At 44.0% G+C, this 17,986-nt stretch overlaps 1 protein-coding gene across 1 annotated transcript in view; it reads right to left on the minus strand.

Annotated features, from left to right (window-relative positions):
- OSTM1 (osteoclastogenesis associated transmembrane protein 1) overlaps nt 1-4,036 on the minus strand; it is a 31,803-nt gene extending 27,767 nt beyond the window's left edge. Inside the window, exon 1 of the mRNA XM_055260575.2 lies at nt 3,444-4,036. Coding sequence (XP_055116550.2) covers nt 3,444-3,845 — 402 coding nt within the window. The 5' untranslated portion in view covers nt 3,846-4,036. The remainder of the gene's footprint in view (nt 1-3,443) is intronic.
- Nucleotides 4,037-17,986: the final 13,950 nt, after the last annotated feature.

The raw sequence follows: 17,986 nt of genomic DNA on the forward strand, positions 1-17,986 counted from the left end.
ATCCCAGCTACTTGGGAGGCTGAGGCAGGAGAATCGCTTGAACCTGGGAGGCGAAGGGTGCAGTGAGCTGAGATCCCGCCATTGCACTCCAGCCTGGGTAACGAGAGGAAACTCCGTCTCAAAAAAAAAAAAAAAAAAAAGAAGGGCTGGGTATGGTGGCTCACGCCTGTTAATCCCAGCACTTGGGGAGGCCGAGGTGGGCAGATCATGAGGTCAGGAGATTGAGACCATCCTGGCTAACACGGTGAAACCCCGTCTTTACTAAAAATATAAAAAAATCAGCCAGGCGTGGTGGCAGGCGCCTGTAGTCACAGCTACTCAGGAGGCTGAGGCAGGAGAATGGCATGAACCTGGGAGGTAGAGCTTGCAGTGAGCTGAGATTGCGCCACTGCACTCCAGCCTGGTCAACAGAGCAAGACAACGTCTCAAAAAAAAAAAAAAAAGAAAAAGAAAATACATTACACTGGATAAATAAACCTCCCCAAGAGACAACTAATTCCTTCAAGTTCACTCATGACACATTATTTTTCCACAGGTTTGTTTTTTTTTTTTTTGCGATGGAGTCTTACTCTGTCCCTCAGGCTGGAGAGTAGTGGCACTATCTTGGCTCACTGCAACCTCCACCTCCCGAGTTCAAACAATTCTCCTGCCTCAGCCTCCTGAGTAGCTGCGCACCACCATGCCCGGCTAATTTTTTTTTTTTTTTTTGTATTTTTAGTAGAGGCAGGGTTTCACCATGTTGGCGAGGCTGGTCTCGAACTCCTGGCCTCAGGTGATCTGCCTGCCTCGGCCTCCCAAAGTGCTGGGATTACAGGCATGAGCCACCATGCCTGGCCTCATAAGTTATTACACATGATGGTTCAACTCCCAAACCAGTCCAAGTAGCCTTTTAAATCTATAAAGTACCTCAGAACTGTAGAAGTCACACTTTTGAGCTAATGAATCATATCCAGCTCTACTGGGGAAATAAGGGGATCCGAGACCGAGGCCTAGGATGAGTTAGAGAGAAAATACAAAAAAAGTTTCCCTGCCTCTTTTTACCTGTTTATCCACTTCCTTTCACATCAGGGTGAGTTGAGCTGGGTACCCAGGTTGCTGGTAGAATCTGAGGGAGAGGATGGGGGTTTCTACAACTCCCCCACTGGGAAGCCTCCTCTGGGTAGTGGGGAATTCATATGCAGATTGGGTGATGCCCGTAATACTGCACCCTGGAGTTTGAGGTGCTACTTTTAGCCTCTTTTTAATTCCACAGTACCTACACACATGAGAAAAGCATTTGCTGCCTTCAAAGACCCAAACTTTGCATCATGATCCCTGGCCATTCTGCCCACAATAGCACTTGTTTTTTAGAGTAAATGGAACCCTAAAACAACTCATCTTAACCGCTCAACACTGAATATGATGCTATATCGTATCCTGCTGTAGTTGACAGGGACATGTCTTGGGTATTTTATTTTAAAGTGATAGTAAGATATATATTCCTTGCTATACGCAATGGAAGTGTGCCTGGAAAATACTGCATGTAAGCCTGAATTTATTTACCTTGAAAATATGTCCTTGGCCAGGTGTGGTGGCTCACACCTGTAATCCCAAATCTTTGGGAGGCTGAGGTGGGATTACTGGAGGCCAGGAGTTCGAGACCAGCCTGGCCAACACGGTGAAACCTGTCTCTACTAAAAATACAATAATTAGCCAGGTGTGGCGGTGCACATCTGTAGTTCCAGCTACTCAGGAAGCTGAGGCAGGAGAATCACTTGAACCCAGGAGGCGGAGATTGCAGTGAGCTGAGATGACACCACTGAACTCCAGCCTGGGCAACAGAGCAAGACCTTGTCTCAAAAAAAAAAAAAAGAAAAAAGAAAAAAAAAAAAATGCTCTTTACAGAGAGATTGACCACAGAATTTATTTAAATCAAATAAATTCCCCATTTATGTAAAATGACAGATTTTTATTTTATTTTTATTTATTTATTTATTTTGAGATGGAGTCTCACTCTGTTGCCCAGGCTGGAGTGCAGTGGTGCAATCTTGGCTCACTGCAACCTTGGCCTTCCAGGCTCAAGCGATTCTTCTGCCTCAGCTTCCCGAGCAGCTGGAACTACAGACATGTATTGCGATTCTTCTGCCTCAGCTTCCAGAGCAGCTGGGACTACAGGCACATGCAACCATGCCCGGATACTTTTTGTATTTTTAGTAGAGATGAGGGTTTCACCATGTTGGCCACACTAGTCTCGAACTCCTGACCTCAGGTGATCCCCCTGCCTCAGCCTCCCAAAGTGCTGGGATTACAGGCATGAGCCACCGCACACAGCCATGACAGATTTATTTTAAGTAATAACAGGCTGACTTAAAGCAGGATACAACTAGGTACAAATTTATATTTAGTGCAACTATAAACAAGTTTAGACAAATTTAAATTTACGGAATAATTCCAACCACATTTTCATGAGATTACTTGCTGTCCCCGTAATACAAGAGGAACTTTCTCATTTTCCAATCCCAATGTTATTCCTCATGTTTTTCCTTTACCAAGCATATCCGGCCCACACCTCGTGACTCCCACCAACCCTGACACTCTAATCTTTTCCTAGTCTAAACTTTATAAAGTACTTAGGGGCAGGAATTGTGTCTGTTTTTCTTTTTAAAATTAAGTCCCTCACAGCAGCTACCACACAACTAAAAAACACTCAAGGTACCAAGAATGAAGAGCAGTCTTACAATTTCTTAAAATTTTAACTCCCATTTACTTAGAGGTATTACTATGTTGTTTTCTAAAATCTCCTTTTATCCCCATTTTACAGATTAGTAAACAGGCACAGAGAATGTAAGTAACTTGCCCAGAGTATACCGCTAAAAAGCATAGTGGAACTGGGGTCCTGGCCGCTAGCTCCAGACTGTTCACATCACTAAGATGAAGTCACAGGCAATATCTCTTTTAATTCTTCCAACAGCCGCATTAGGCAGCTGTTCTTTCCACTTTATAGAGGAGGAAACTAAGGTTCTCAGAAGATAATCCAAGGTTACATAGAAGTTGGTGGACATGAACATTTCTGGCTACAAAGCTCAAATTCCTAACCACTACCAGTGTCTCCACCCGACTTGTTTCAGAAAAGGATCCTTCCTGGGAACTCCAGGTGAAGATGAGAAGAAGCTGTGGTGGAGTGGGTGGAGGAAGAGGTAGAGGGTTGGGGAATCAGGATCCCCAAGAAAACCAATCACACCTATATGAACCAAAGATGTCCAACAGCATTCTTGGAAGCAAAAACCCAAATCCCAAGCCCCATAATGCCACCCCCTTTTTCTGATGCCCCAACTCCACAGACCCAGTCCAACCCCTTTTTCTTACTGTTGGGGAAACTGAGGCCCCCAGCGTTGACCATCATTACATCCTCCTCCTTTCCCAACTCTCCCGCGCCACAGTCCCGGACGTGGTCCTGTACCCACCCCCGCGGCTCGGCTGATGTTGTCCATCTTGCTGACGACCTGTTGGAAGAGGGGGTAGCAGGTCTGACAGAGGCGCACGGGTCGGGCGCTGCGAACCAGACACCCTGTCAGCTCTGCGCTGCTGTTGGCGAAGTCCAGCAGGAGCTCCCGGCACTCGGGATCCAGATCCGGCAGGTCCGGGGGCAGCGACAGAGGCCCCAGCCCTCCACCCTGCAGGAGGGACAGAGACAAGTCTTCCACCTCCAGCAACTGCTGCTCCGACAGGAGGTCGTGGAAGACCCCGTGCGGACTGCTGCCGAAGGGGAGGGCGCCCAGGGCCAGCCCCGACCACAGCAGCAGCCCCAGCGGCAGCCACGGCGGCAACCAACACCTCCGCTGGGAGGCTGTCGGGCCCGGCTCCATCACGGGGCTCACACACCCCAGGGCGCCCACCGCCGCCTCTCCGACCCCCGCCGGCACCGCGGACAGCCGCCGCTTCCGGTTTCCGCGAGCGCAGGCCGAGAGCCGGGTCACGAGGAGGGCGCGTCACGGCCCCGCGCCCGGCGCGCGGCGCCCCGCCCCATTGGCTGCCGGCTGCCTCCGGGCCGCGGGCCTTCGCGCGTGCGGGAGCGCGCCCACCCTGCGGCCGCGCGCTCTCCAGCCGGCGTTAGGCGCGGGGCGGGGCAGAGTGGTGCACTGGGGGATCCCGAGCCGAGGCTCTCCAGCCGGTGACTATGCGTACCCACCGCTTTGGACAATTGCATCTCGGGGGTCCTGACCCTAGAACGCCCACCCCTCTGGGAGTTCCGGGCGTCCTACAAGTTTCTTACCTCTCTGGACCGACGACGGCCTCCGCTGTGGAAATGGCCGTTGGCTGCGTTCGCAGAGAGCCAGCTGGCCGGTGCCTCGGCAGATTTTCTGCATGGTGTTCCTTAGCGTAGTTTTTTCCTCGTCCCATTTGGAGAGAGTAATAATGCCCGTTGGTTATTATAGGTGGTGGAGACCAGCGGTTTCCAAGCTTTTTGTTTTTGTTTTTTAAAAACAAAACTCAACTGTCTGCCTCAGCGTTGTCAGAACTCTCTGAGATGAGGGAAATATTCTACATCTGCGTTATTAAGGCAGCCACTGGCCACACGTGTGGTGTTGAGCCGGCTGAGGAACTGAATTTTAAATTTAATTTAGGGCCGGGCGCGGTGGCTTACGCCTGTAATCCTAGCACTTTGGGAGGCCGAGGCAAGCAGATCGCTTGAAGTCAGGAGTTGGAGACCAGCCTGGCCAACATGGCGAAACCCCGTCTCTACTAAAAATACAAAAATCAGCCGCTGGGCGTGGTGGCGCAAGCCTGTATTCCTAGGTTGAGCGGGGAGGATGGCTTGAGCCAGGAGGTCGGCTTGAGCCAGGAGGTCGAGGCTGCAGTGAGCCGAGATTGCGCCACTGTACTCCAGCCTGTACGAAAAAGTGAGACCCCATTTCAAAAATAAATATTTAACTTAAATGTAGGTAGCCACATCTGTGTAGTGGCGACTGTACTTGACGCAAGTCTGGTCCTACAGTGGCCAACAAGCAGGTTTGCTTGGAACTGAAGGGGTACCAGGGACGCAGCGCGTTCAGTGCTAAAGCCCAGGAAATCCTGGACAAACTGCTCAACTTCAAACTCCTATCCAGTTTCTGACATGCCCGAGGCAATAGCAGGGGACACTCTAAAAAGCATCCTGATACCGTTGCCAGTCTGTAAAAAGAATTTAAGCTCATAACCTGGAAAACAGTTTTCTGACAAGTATCTGACCAACCAACCAGATTGGTAGAAAATTATTTCCGGGCTTTGCATCATCCTGCTTTTCAGGGTTGTAATTTTTGCCTCGTGAATTGCAGAGCTGCTGCACTAAAGTCTACTTAGCTTAGTGTTCTAATTTATGTTTCTGAGGGTTCTTCAAAAACTTTGTTGTTGTTGTTGTGTATTTTGTTTGGTTTGGTTTTGAGACATAGTCTTGCTAGACTGCCCAGGATGGCCTCGAACTCCTAGGCTCAAGGGATCCTCCTGCCTCGGCCTGCCAAACAACTGGACTACAGGCACAGGCTGCTGTGCACAGCCTGGGGGTTCTTATAGTTACTTTTTACCCCGTCTGTTTGGTTATTGTTTTATGTTCCTAAAGTTGCTTGGGATAGCTAAATTTTGTTTCATTTTTGTTACTAAGAAACTGAATAGTAGGAAATTTGATTTGTGTAACAATAAATGTATTTCCAAAAGAGAAAATAAGTTGTCTTAAGTTTTGCAAAAGTCATCATGTAACTCTTAGGTCTTTCTACGTATTAGAATTATCTTTTCTTTTAAATTCTTTCAAGCACCATCCTGTGTTGCAGGTGGATGTGTAAATTGTTAACTTCTATGGAAATCAATGTGCAGAACCAACAACATTGCAAATGCACGTGCTCTTTTTTTTTTTTTTTTTTTTTTTTTTGAGACAGAGTCTCGCTCTGTCGCCCAGGCTGAAGTGCAGTGGCGCAATCTCGGCTCACTGCAAGCTCCGCCTCCCGGGTTCACGCCGTTCTCCTGCCTCAGCCTCTCCGAGTAGCTGGGACTACAGGCGCCCGCCACCACGCCCGGCTAATTTTTTGTATTTTTAGTAGAGACGGGGTTTCACCGTGGTCTCGATCTCCTGACCTCGTGATCCGCCCGCCTCGGCCTCCCAAAGTGCTGGGATTACAAGCGTGAGCCACCACGCCCGGCCATGCACGTGCTCTTTGATGCAGCAAGTTCACAACCTTGTCATAGACACTTATTCATTGCAATATTGTTTGTAATGGTAAAAGGATGGCTTCAAAAAGCATGTTAAGGGGCCAGGCACGGTGACTCATGCCTGTAATCCCAGCACTTTGGGAGGCCGAGGCGGGCGGATCACCTGAGGTCAGGAGTTCGAGACCAGCCTGGCCAAAACGGTGAAACCCCGTCTCTACTAAAAATACAAAAATTAGCCGGGCATGGTGGCGCATGCCTATAATCCCAGCTACTCAGGAGACTGAGGCAGGAGAATCTCTTGAACCTGGGAGGTGGAGGTTGCAGTAAGCCAAGATCATGCCACTGTGCTCCAGACTGGGTGACAGAGCGAGACTCCATCTCAAAAAAAAAAAAAAAAAAAAAAAGTTAAGGAAATTATAGACACTTTCCCTCTTCCTTTCCTTTCCATTCCTGGAACAATTCAATCTTAAAGGTCAAGTAGAGCCAGATAGGCATCTGTGCTTGGTAGGGATGGGGTGTCAGAGGCCCAGAGAGAGGTGTCAGAGCACAGGTAAGCTGAAGAGGACAGTGGTGTGAGGGAGGGTGGCAGCATCAGCCTGAGGCAGAGTATTGGGTTCTGAGTGGATAAGAAGGGTCTCCATGCAGAGGACTGGGCAGCAGTGACTGGGAGGTTGCTTACATTCAGAAGGATTGGTGGAATCAGTAAATATATTAAGAATAATTGGAGTCCAGTTTCAGATTGTCAGAGAAGAAAGTTACAAATATGAAAAGAGAGAAATGAACTCTAATGTTGGATTAAAATTAGAAATACCAGTGCAAATTCATAGCTTAAAATACATAGTCATCTTTGATACCAGCAGAGGAATGGTTTTAAAACCCCCCACAGATGCCAAAATCTTCAGATCCTCAAGTCCCTTACATAAAACGCCATAGTATTTGCATAGAACCTACACATTTCCTTCCATATACTCTTTTTCTTTTTTCTTACATTCTGTTAAAGCATCTTCTTTATACTTTTAAATCATATCTAGATTACTTATAGTACCTAATACAATATACACGCTATGTAAATAGTGGTTATATGTTGGGTTTTTAATTTATATTATTTTTATTGTTACTTTTTTTCTACTAGGAGATACTACTTTTTTAAAATTATGGTATAACATACATAACATAAAAGTTACCATTTTTAATGTACTTTCAGTGGCATGTTACTTTTTATTGTGGTTTTATTTTTCTCTTTTTTTGTAGAGATGGGGTCTTCCTGTGTTGCCCAGACTGGTCTCAGACTCCTGGGCTCCAGTGATCCTCCCACTTCAGCCTCCCAAAGTCCTGGGATTAGCAGTACGAGCCATCGTACCCAGCCCTCAAATATTTTAGACCTGCAGTTGGTCGAATCCAAGGATGCAGAACCCATGCATACAGAGGGCCAACTATATATAGTATAGAAATAAATACAGATGTAAATTTATGTGTATATATTTTATATGTGTAGGTACATATATGAATATATGGTATATATATACATATATATGTATTTGTGTGGGTATACTTCCTCTGGCTTTGTCCACTTAGAACACTTAGTAGCAAAGGTACTCCAGTGATAATGAGCATGCATAATGCCCAGATCTTGGATTCTAAGTATCATTCTCCACTAAAAGGAACCAAGGATCCTTGTAGAAATGACCGATTGAGAAAAAGCACAAATTGAGACTGGATCATCTTGTGCCAGAAAGTAAGGAAGTGCTCAAAGAATAATGTTGGAAATATGTCAAGGGCATACAGAAACAGCTTGAACGGACTCCCGCTGGTCAAATCTGTCACTCTCAGCATCGAAATAATGATGGTTAACAAACTATAACCCATTACATAAAACCACAAGCTCATAGTGATCAATTTAAATAATAGATTGATAAGGACTAATACATTTACATATTTTCATAGATTCTCCCCACCAAATACTTATTAATTACAAATGGGGAAAAAGGAGTAAATTTACAGTGGAAAACCTTGTCCAGTCCTATGTTAATCAAATGATCAACATTAACATCATCATAATGGAACATATAGAAATTGTGTGCACCTGATAGGCTGCAATTAGAAGAATACAGTGTCAGTTGTGTTATATTCCTGCCAAAGATGCATAATCTGATTCTAATCATAAGGGAAGTGTCAGACAAACCAAATTAAAGTTCATTATATAAAATATCTCGACTATAATCTTCAAAAGTGTTACAGCTACAAAAGTCAAGGAAAGATTGAGGAACTGCACCTGACAGGACATTACTGGGACAACTAGCAAAATTCGAATAGGGTCTGAGAATTAGATGGTAGTTAGGTACATTGCTGATGAGATTAATGATTATGAGAGAAGATTATATTCATCATGATACAATAGCCCCATAGTGTAAGAATAAGGAAAGGTCTTGTCTTAAATGTAAACCTGATAAAAAAAAAAAAAAAAAAAAAGTAATGCTATTGCCTAAATTCAGATCCTCTGCATCTCTTGTCTATGATATTGTAACCGCAAAAACTAGCAATCAAAGGGAAACGTCTGGAAAACCAGAAAAGAGGATGAGAAATTGACCTATGATGCCACCTCACATTCCTCTTGTAAATTCAAAATGTTAATCAAGACTCTGTGAGACTTTCAAAAAAATTGTTTTCATGAGAAATTGTTAAGAAAAATTACCTCAAACTTGGAAATAAAGTAAAAAACAATCAGCATACTGGGGCATATTTTCTTATTCTTTGTCTTTTTCATACGGATTAATTAAAAAACCTTGTCTTTGAGCTCTGAAGTTCTTTCTTCTGCTTGTCAATTCTATTGCTGAGACTTTCCAGAACATTTTGCATTTCTATAATTTTTGCATCCATTGTTTCCTGAAGTTTTGATTGTTTTGTATTTATGCTATCTATTTCACTGAGGATTTCTCCCCTCGTTTCTTGTATCATTTTTTATTTCCTTAAATTGGACTTTGCTTTTCTCTGGTGCCTCCTTGATTTTAGCTTAATAACTGACCTTCTGATTTCTTTTTCAGGTAAATCAGGGATTTCTTCTTGGTTTGGATCCATTGATGGTGAGCTAGTGTGATTTTTTTGTGGGTGTTAAGGAACCTTGTTTTATCATATTACCAGAGTTGTTTTTCTGGTTCCTTCTCAGTTGGGTAGGCTGTGTCAGAGGGAAGGTCTAGGGCTCAAGGCTGCTGTTCAAATTCTTTTGTCCCATGGGATGTTCCCTTGATGAAGTACTCTCCCCCTTTTCCTAGGGATGTGGCTTCCTGAGAGCTGAGCTGTTGTGATTGTTATTTCTCTTCTGGATCTAGCCACCCAGCAGGTCTACCAAGCTCCAGGCTGGTACTGGGGATTGTCTGCACTGGGTTCTGTGATGTGAACAGTCTGCAGGTGTCTCAGCCATGGATATCAGCACCTGCTCTGGAGGAGGTGGCGGGGGTGAAATGGACTCTGTGAGGGTCCTTAGTTTTGGTTGTTTAATGCACTATTTTTGTGCTGATTGGCCTCCTGCCAGGAGGTGGCACTTTGAAGAGAGCATCAGCTGTGGTAGTATAGGGAGGATCAGGTGGTGGGCAGAGCCCTAGAACTCAGGAGAGTATATGCCCTTTGTCTTCAGCTACCAGGGTGGGTAGGGAAGGAGACCATCAGGCTGGGGCAGGGTTAGGCCTGTCTGAGCTCAGACTCTCCTTGGGTGGGTCTTGCTGTGGCTTCTGTGGGGAATGGGGATGTGGTTCCCAGGTCAATGGAGTTATGTTCCCAGTAGGATTATGGCTGCCTCTGCTGTGTCATGCAGTTTGTCAAGGAAGTGGAAGAAAGCTGGCAGTCACAGGCCTTACCCACCTCCCAAGCAACCCAAAAGGCTGGTCTCATTCCCACTGTGCAACCCCCAACAACACCAAGTGAATTTCCAGGCAGTGGGAGAGCAGGGCTGAGAGCTTGCCCCAGGCTACCAGCCTCCCACTGTGAAAGCCAGCTGGGTTTTTGTTCCTTTCAGCCTGTGAAGTCTGCACACCAGATTCATGACCTCCGCCAAGTTCTGGCCAGGAGACTTCACATTCATTTGGAATTATTACAAAGTTCAGCTACAGGTTTCCTTCTCCCTGTGGTCTTTTCCCTGGCAGCCCTCCTCAAGGACCCCCGTGAGACAAGGCAGAAATGGCTACCCAGGGGACCAGGAGAGCCCACAGGGCTTTTCCTGCTGATTCCTTTACCCCTGTATTTTGCTCGGCTCTCTTAACTGACTCAGCTCCAGGTAAGGTCAGAATATTCGCCTGTGATCCAGACCTTCAGGTTCCCCAGTGAGGGTATGTGTTCAGGGGTGGAGAATTCTCTTTTTCCACTTCCGCAGCTTGGGCATTCACAGTACTTGGGGTGTCTCCAGTGTCCTGCAGGAGTCATCCGCTTTCTTCAGAGGGTCTGTGGGTTTTCTCAGCTTTCCTGGTTTATTCCTGCAGTAGTTCTGGAACAAAAGGTTACAGTGCGAGTCTCCACCTACTGCTCTGTCTGTGTGGTAGCTGCGATCTAGTCCTGCCTCCCATCCACCATGATCCTCCATGCTGTCCAGCAACCTAATTCTAACATTACTTTTTCAGTGCCTGTACCCAGTCTGAGAGACATTGAGTTAATATTAAAGAGTTAATAAGCATTCAACACATTTTCATTCTATATTTGTATGAGTCATATTTTTAACTTTTTGAAAATTATACTTTGACAATTTTTCCCATTAAAACACCATGGAATACTATGCAGCCATAAAAAATGATGAGTTCATGTCCTTTGTAGGGACATGGATGAAACTGGAAACCATCATTCTCAGTAAACTATCGCAAGGACAAAAAACCAAACACCGCATGTTCTCACTCATAGGTGGGAATTGAACAATGAGAACACATGGACACAGGAAGGGGAACATCACACTCCAGGGACTGTTGTGGGGTGGGGGGAGGGGGGAGGGACAGCATTCGGAGATATACCTAATGCTAAATGACGAGTTAATGGGTGCAGCACACCAATATGGCACATGGATACATATATAACAAACCTGCACATTGTGCACATGTACCCTAAAACCTAAAGTATTATAATAATAATAATAATATAAAAGTAATAAGGAACAAAGCAGTAACACACACACACACACACACACACACACACAAAACATGGAATAGTGGGGAAGCAAGAATTCAGGCCAAGAAGGTAGTCGAAGATGACCAGAAAAGGCCCAGGAACCAAGGCCAATAAAACAGTCTCCCTATTGATACTCTTTCTCTCTCATGGATGGTTTATTCTTACTACAGCAGACAAAGTGATCCTTTCAAAACCTAAGTTGGATCATGTCACTCTTTTTATTTTGACCCCACCACTGGCTACAGATATCACCCAAAGTTAAAGCAAAGCTCTTGTTATGCTCTAGAAGAATCTGTGATCTGCTGCTTTTATCAGCATTCTCTTTTCCCCAACCTGCTTTATTTTTTTCCCACAGCACTTAACACCATACAGAATCCTATACACTTGTTTATTTCTGTCTCCCTGCACTGGAATTTAAGTTCCTTGAGAGCAAAGACTGTGTTTTCCACTGCTCTCTCAGTGCTTAGAACAGTGGCATGAAATCGATGCTCAATAAATATTTATTGAAATATGATTTCCTTTAGAGAGGGGTAGAATATAAGCAGTTTGAGGCTCAAAAAGAAGGTATGAAATAATTATTCTGGAAAAAATAAACTTACGAAAAAATAAATGTATTAGGTATATGTAATACCATTGCCAGGCAATATTGAATGCCTATTTGAGATCCGTGGGCACAATTTTAAGGTCTAATCAATAGACCTAATTGAATGTTCTCGTCAGCAATGTTTAGTTGTTCAGGTGACAGTATAGAGCAGCATAATGGTTGGGCTTAAAATTGTTGGGACATTGCCTAGGCCAGTATGATGAAAGGAGAGTGCACCATATCACCTTACACATCCCACCTGACCCAGTTTCCAACGCCTTCCCACCTTCCCAAACCATTCCACTGGGTCCTTTGGAACCATCATCTATCATCTGTAATCTCTATTTTCTTCAATATCTTCTCTAAACAGTCCCTTTACCCTCTTTGATGGAACAAAAGCTGACTATCTGTTGATGACCTCACTTTTGCTATGCTTCATGGCCTCTATAGATTTCATGGAGCTTCCTCAGGAGCAGCCCCTAGTTTGAGGGTAAGAGGAGCTCAGTGAGCATTCCAGTCCTCAAGCAGAGCAGCCCACCTTGCCCTGCTTTCATGATTGGAATTCCACAGAAGATTATTTTCAGGTTTCCCCTAGGGGAAAAAACAGTTTGGAAACCACTGTTTTGTTACATTTTACAGTGGGCTAATGTCTGCTGTGTGTCTCCAGTCCCCATTTCCTAGGTTATCCTGACCGTGTTCCATCACTGTGCATTGGTATATGAGGAGAGAGAGCTTAGCCTTTCAGCTCATAGGTCTCTGGATCTGAAGGAGCCACATTTGAACCTGTTGTAGAAGCTATCCCACACACTACCCAAAAATTCTAGACTTTGAACTTTATACTATGACATGATCGGAGTTTTGGGTTGTCTCCCTTGGAAGAGGGTTATTACCACAGTAAAACCTAGTCACCCAAATATATCTTCGCTGGTTTCTGAGGTTATCCTGATTAGACTTTGAGATTCTAGACTGAGCTTTATACTATGACATGGTCAGACTTTTGGGTTGTCTCCCTTGGAAGCGGTTTATTATCACCACAGCAAAACCTAGTCACCCAAATATATAGTTCTTTGTTGATTTCCTCTCTGCTATTTTCTCTGGTTCACTCTTTTGGACCTTTTTTTTATTTGGATGTTAAATCTTTTTTCTTTTTTTTGGAGATAGGGTCTCATTCTGTTGCCCAGGCTGGAGTGCAGTGGCAAAATCATAGCTCACAGTAGCCATGAACTCCTGAGCTCAAGGGATCCTCGGCCTTCTAAGTAGCTGGAACTACAGACACATGCCACCATGCCCAGCTAAAATTTTTGTGTTTATTTTTTGTAGAGATGGGGTCTGACTATGTTGCCCAGGACAGTCTCGAATTCCTGGCCTCAAGCAATCCTCCTACCTCTGCCTTCCAAAGTGCTGGAATTATAGGTGTGAGCCACCAGGCCCAGCCAGATGTTAAACCTTATAGTGGAGATTGCTCAACTTCCTCCAACATCCATTCTCTCCTTCCTTTTAATGATAGAACTCCTGAGATTTAGCTGAACATGGCAAGACTACATGCTCCAACCTCCCTCGCAGCTAAGTGTGAACTGAAGTGCATATATCTTACTAGTCATATCTTTAAGTCATGAATTGTATCCGCCCTCTTCCTGTTAGTTAGGAAATGTTTTTTGTTTTGTTTTATTTTGTTTTTTGAGATACAGTCTTGCTCTGTCACCCAGGCTGGAGTGTAGTGGTGCAATCTCAGCTCACTACAACCTCTAACCCCTGGGTTCAAGCAATTCTCCTGCCTCAGCCTCCCGAGTAGCTGGGATTACAGGCGCGTGCCACTGTGCCTGGCTAATTTTTGTATTTTTAGTAGAGACAGGGTTTTGCCATGTTTGCCAAACTGGTCTCAAACTCCTGACCTCAGGTGATCCACCCGCCTCAGCCTCCCCAAGTCCTGGGATTACAGGTGTGAGCCACTGTGCCTGGACAGGAAATGTTAATAACTGAAACATCAGGCCTGGATACAGAGATGGATATGGATGCGACATGTTTAGCATGACGGAGCCAGCTGGTCATAAAGCAGAGTCATCTACCTACTCTAGGCCACAGAGAAATGAACTTCTGTGCTATTAATACCACTCTATTTTGGTGTCTCTGTTACAGCAACTTAAGCTGATCCTAATGCAGTCCTCCTAGATGGTTACTTAAATTTTCTCAACTTCTATGTCCTATTTTTTCATCTCTTTGTGTATTTTTATTGTACTTCCTAGAAATTTCGTTAACTTTGTTCTTCAATGCTTCTACTGAGTTTTTTCATTTCTGCTATATTTTTAATTCCCAAAATTTCTTGTTTTGTAGATGCTATATCTTTTTTTTTTTTTTTTTTTTTTGGGACAGTGCCTCGCTCTGTCGCCCAGGCTAGAGTGCAGTGACACGATCTTGGCTCACTGTAAACTCTGCCTCCCAGGTTCAAGTGATTCTCTTGCCTCAGCTTCCTGAATAGCTGGGATTACAGGTGCACACCACCACGCCCAGCTAATTTTTGTATTTTTAATAGAGACAGGGTTTTGCCATGTTGGTCAGGCTGGCCTCAAACTCCTGACCTCAGGTGATCCGCCCTCCTTGGCCTCCCAAAATGCTGGGATTATGTAGATGTTACATCTTTTTAAAGTTTTTTTCTTCCTCCTAGCCTGTTTCCTCCAAGTTACTTTTATTTATTTATTTTATTTTATTTTTTGAAATGGAGTCTTGATCTGTCACCCAGGCTGGCATGCAGAGGCACGATCTTGGCTCACTGCAACCTCCGCCTCCCGGGTTCAAGCAATTCTCCTGTCTCAGCCTCCCAAATAGCTGGGACTACAGGCGCCCGCCGCCACGCCCAGCTAATTTTTGTATTTTTAGTAGAAACAGGGTTTCATCATATTGGTCAGTCTGGTCTGGAACTCCTGACCTCAGGTGATCTGCCCACCTCGGCCTCCCAAAGTGCTGGGATTACAGACATGAGCCACCACACCCGGCCAAGTTACTTTTATTCCTGTTTGTTTTTATCTATACTTTTAAATGTCTAGTGAACCTTGGCTTTCTGCTTACATTTAAGAGAGAGGCACTACAAAGCTGAATGGAAACTCTGTGTTCATGGATAGTTCTTTTTGACTGTGAGTTTCAGTATAGGCCGATGGTTCTCAGTGGGGACAGTTTTGCTCCCCACCCTTGTAGTATATTTAGCAATGTGTGGAAACATTTTTGGTTGTCAAAACTGGGAGAAGGGTATGCTACTAGCATCTAATGAATAGAGACCAAGAACACTGCAAAACATCTTAAAATGCACAGGCTGGTCACCCAAAACAAAGCATTGAAAACATCAGTATTTTAAATCGTTTCTCTTGGGCAGATTATCCTCTTCAGAGAAGACTCTGCCAGCATGCTACCTTGCTGCCAGTAATCTCTGATCCTGGCAGTGGAAAAAGGCTGGCAACTCAACTTCAGTGAATGAACTTTTCCTTAATCTCCCTGCTTTAGCAAAATGTCCCTGCCCTCAAATATGCTTATGTCTCTTGGTCCAGACTCCCTTTGCTTCGCTTTCTCCAGATATCAGGATTTTAGTGGTATTCTGTTGGAGTTGGGATGGGACATAGAATAGTAGGGAGAGTATTGTAAACAGCCTTTCAATCATCTTGTTTTGGTTCTTCTTTTATCTACATTTCCAGAGGTACCTGATGTCTTTCCACTTCTTGGGCTCTTTGAGGGTTCTATAATATAATTCAGTTGCCTTTTTTTCCTACTACGGGCATATAAATTAGCTTTTCTGCTTAGGTTCTGTTAAGTCAGTTTTTATTAGTCCACCTGCTTTCCAGCTTCCAATATATTTTTAAAGAGATGGGGTCTTGCTATGTTGTCCAGGCTGAACTTAAACTCCTGTGCTCGGCCGGGCGCGATGGCTCATGCCTGTAATCCCAGCACTTTGGGAGGCCGAGGCAGGCGGATCACAAAGTCAGGAGATCGAGACCATCCTGGCTAACATGATGAAACCCCATCTCTATTAAAAAATACAAAAAATTTGCCAGGCATGGTGGCGAGTGCCTGTAGTCCCAGTTAATTGGGAGGCTGAGGCAGGAGAATGGCGTGAACCCAGGAGGCGGAGCTTGCAGTGAGCCGAGATCGCGCCACTGCACTCCAGCCTGGGCGACAGAGCAAGACTCCGTCTCAAAAAAAAAAAAAAAAAAAAAACTGCTCAAGTTATCCTCCTGCCTCAGCCTCCCAAGTAGCTGGGATTACAGGCATGCACCACCATCCCAAGCACCAATATTTTTACTTTTTCTTTTCTCCTGTTCTCTGTGTTCTTTTGTGTCCTTTTAAAAGTCCTTTTGCAAATGTTGTGGGATTTCAGGAAGGAACAGATCTAATCATGTGTTCAACTTCCTGTCTTAAATGGCAATCTTTTCTGTGTTTTACCTCACTCTTTATTAAAGTCAGCATGTGTATCTTATGTCACCTCCAGCTATGAGATGATCTTATGGAGAATGTGGACTGTGTCCTATTTATATTTGTATACTTAGAAGCACTTAGCCTGATGTCTTGTACAGAGAAGGCACTCAATACATTTGTTACATTGAATTTATGTAATACAAATGCACATCTGCTTTAAGTGCTTTTCAGATTGATACATCAATGGAAACATATTTTTATTTTTGTAATTCTTTAGTGGGCAAAACAATGCTGTAAGTAAATGCCCATAAGCTTTGCATGCCTGAGTGGAATGACCTGAACACATGGGACATGTAAATCATGTTGTTCATTCATGATACTTTGCAAATAGTCTAATCTACTCACTCCAGTGGCCAATCTCATTTCCAGATCTCTCACCTGAAGATAGATTTTTTTTTTCACCTGAAGATAGATTATCTTATAGCTTCAGCATTAGGAGATATTTTTAAAACAATGAAGTTGAATCACATTTACTTGACAGACTCTCTGGTTGTAAATGTATATTTCTAATAGATGAATGGTATTAGAACTTTGAGTTTGTATCAACATAATTTTAATAAATATTTGTTCAATTTACAAATGAAAATATACATAAAAAATATGTGTGCTTCAGTAGATATATATTATCAGTGACCAAAGTCTGATCACTGAACCCATTTCCTAATATAACAGAAACTCTCTTGTTAATTAGATACCTAATATGTGGTACTATTTCTTGGAGAGCCAGCATTCATAAGTAGAAATGAGAATGGCACCACTCACTATTACTCCTAGTGACCCACTAGCAAAATGTTTGCTTCTTTTTCTAATGACTTTATGCCCTGCTGGGCTAGAGGTCTTAGTCCCAAAAGGAGTGCATCCACTAGGAGATATGAGAGTGAGTGAATTGGAATTTAAGATTGCCACCTGGCCACTTTGGGCTCCCTCTAAATCAATGGTTAAAGAAGAGAGTTACTGTGCTGGCTAGGTTGATTGATCCTAACTACCAAGGGGAAATTGGACTATTACTCCACAATGGAAGTAAGGAAGAGTATGTCTGAAATACAGGAGATCCCTTAGGGTATTTCTTAGTATTATTATGCCCTATTATTAAGATTGATGGAAAACTACAAGTTAATCTAGGCAGGATTGTGAATGGCCCAGGCCTTTGAGGAATGGAGGTTTGGATTACCCCACAGGTAAAGGATCATCACCAGCTGAGGTGCTTGCTGAGATCAAAGATAATACAGAATGAGCGGTAGAAGGTAGTTATAAATATGAGCTATGACCACGTGACCAGTTGTAGAAATTAGGAATATAATTATTATGAATATTTCTCCATATTTTGTTATGAATATGTGTGTGTGTATATATATATACATATACACATATATATATACATACACACACACACACACACACATATATATATACACACACACACACCCCAAATATCTTTACTTTCTTCTCTTTTATTCTCTTATAAGATATATTGACTTTAGGCTGGATGCAGTGGCTCATGCCTGTCATCCCAGCACTTTGTGAGGCTTAGGTGGGTGGATCACCTGAGGTCAGAAGGTCAAGACCAGCCTGACCAACATGGCGAAACCCCATCTCTACTAAAAATACAAAAAAATTAGCCAGGCATGGTGGTGTGTGCCTGTA

The sequence above is a fragment of the Symphalangus syndactylus genome, chromosome 2 (assembly GCF_028878055.3).
Source record: "Symphalangus syndactylus isolate Jambi chromosome 2, NHGRI_mSymSyn1-v2.1_pri, whole genome shotgun sequence".
NCBI lineage: Eukaryota > Metazoa > Chordata > Mammalia > Primates > Hylobatidae > Symphalangus > Symphalangus syndactylus.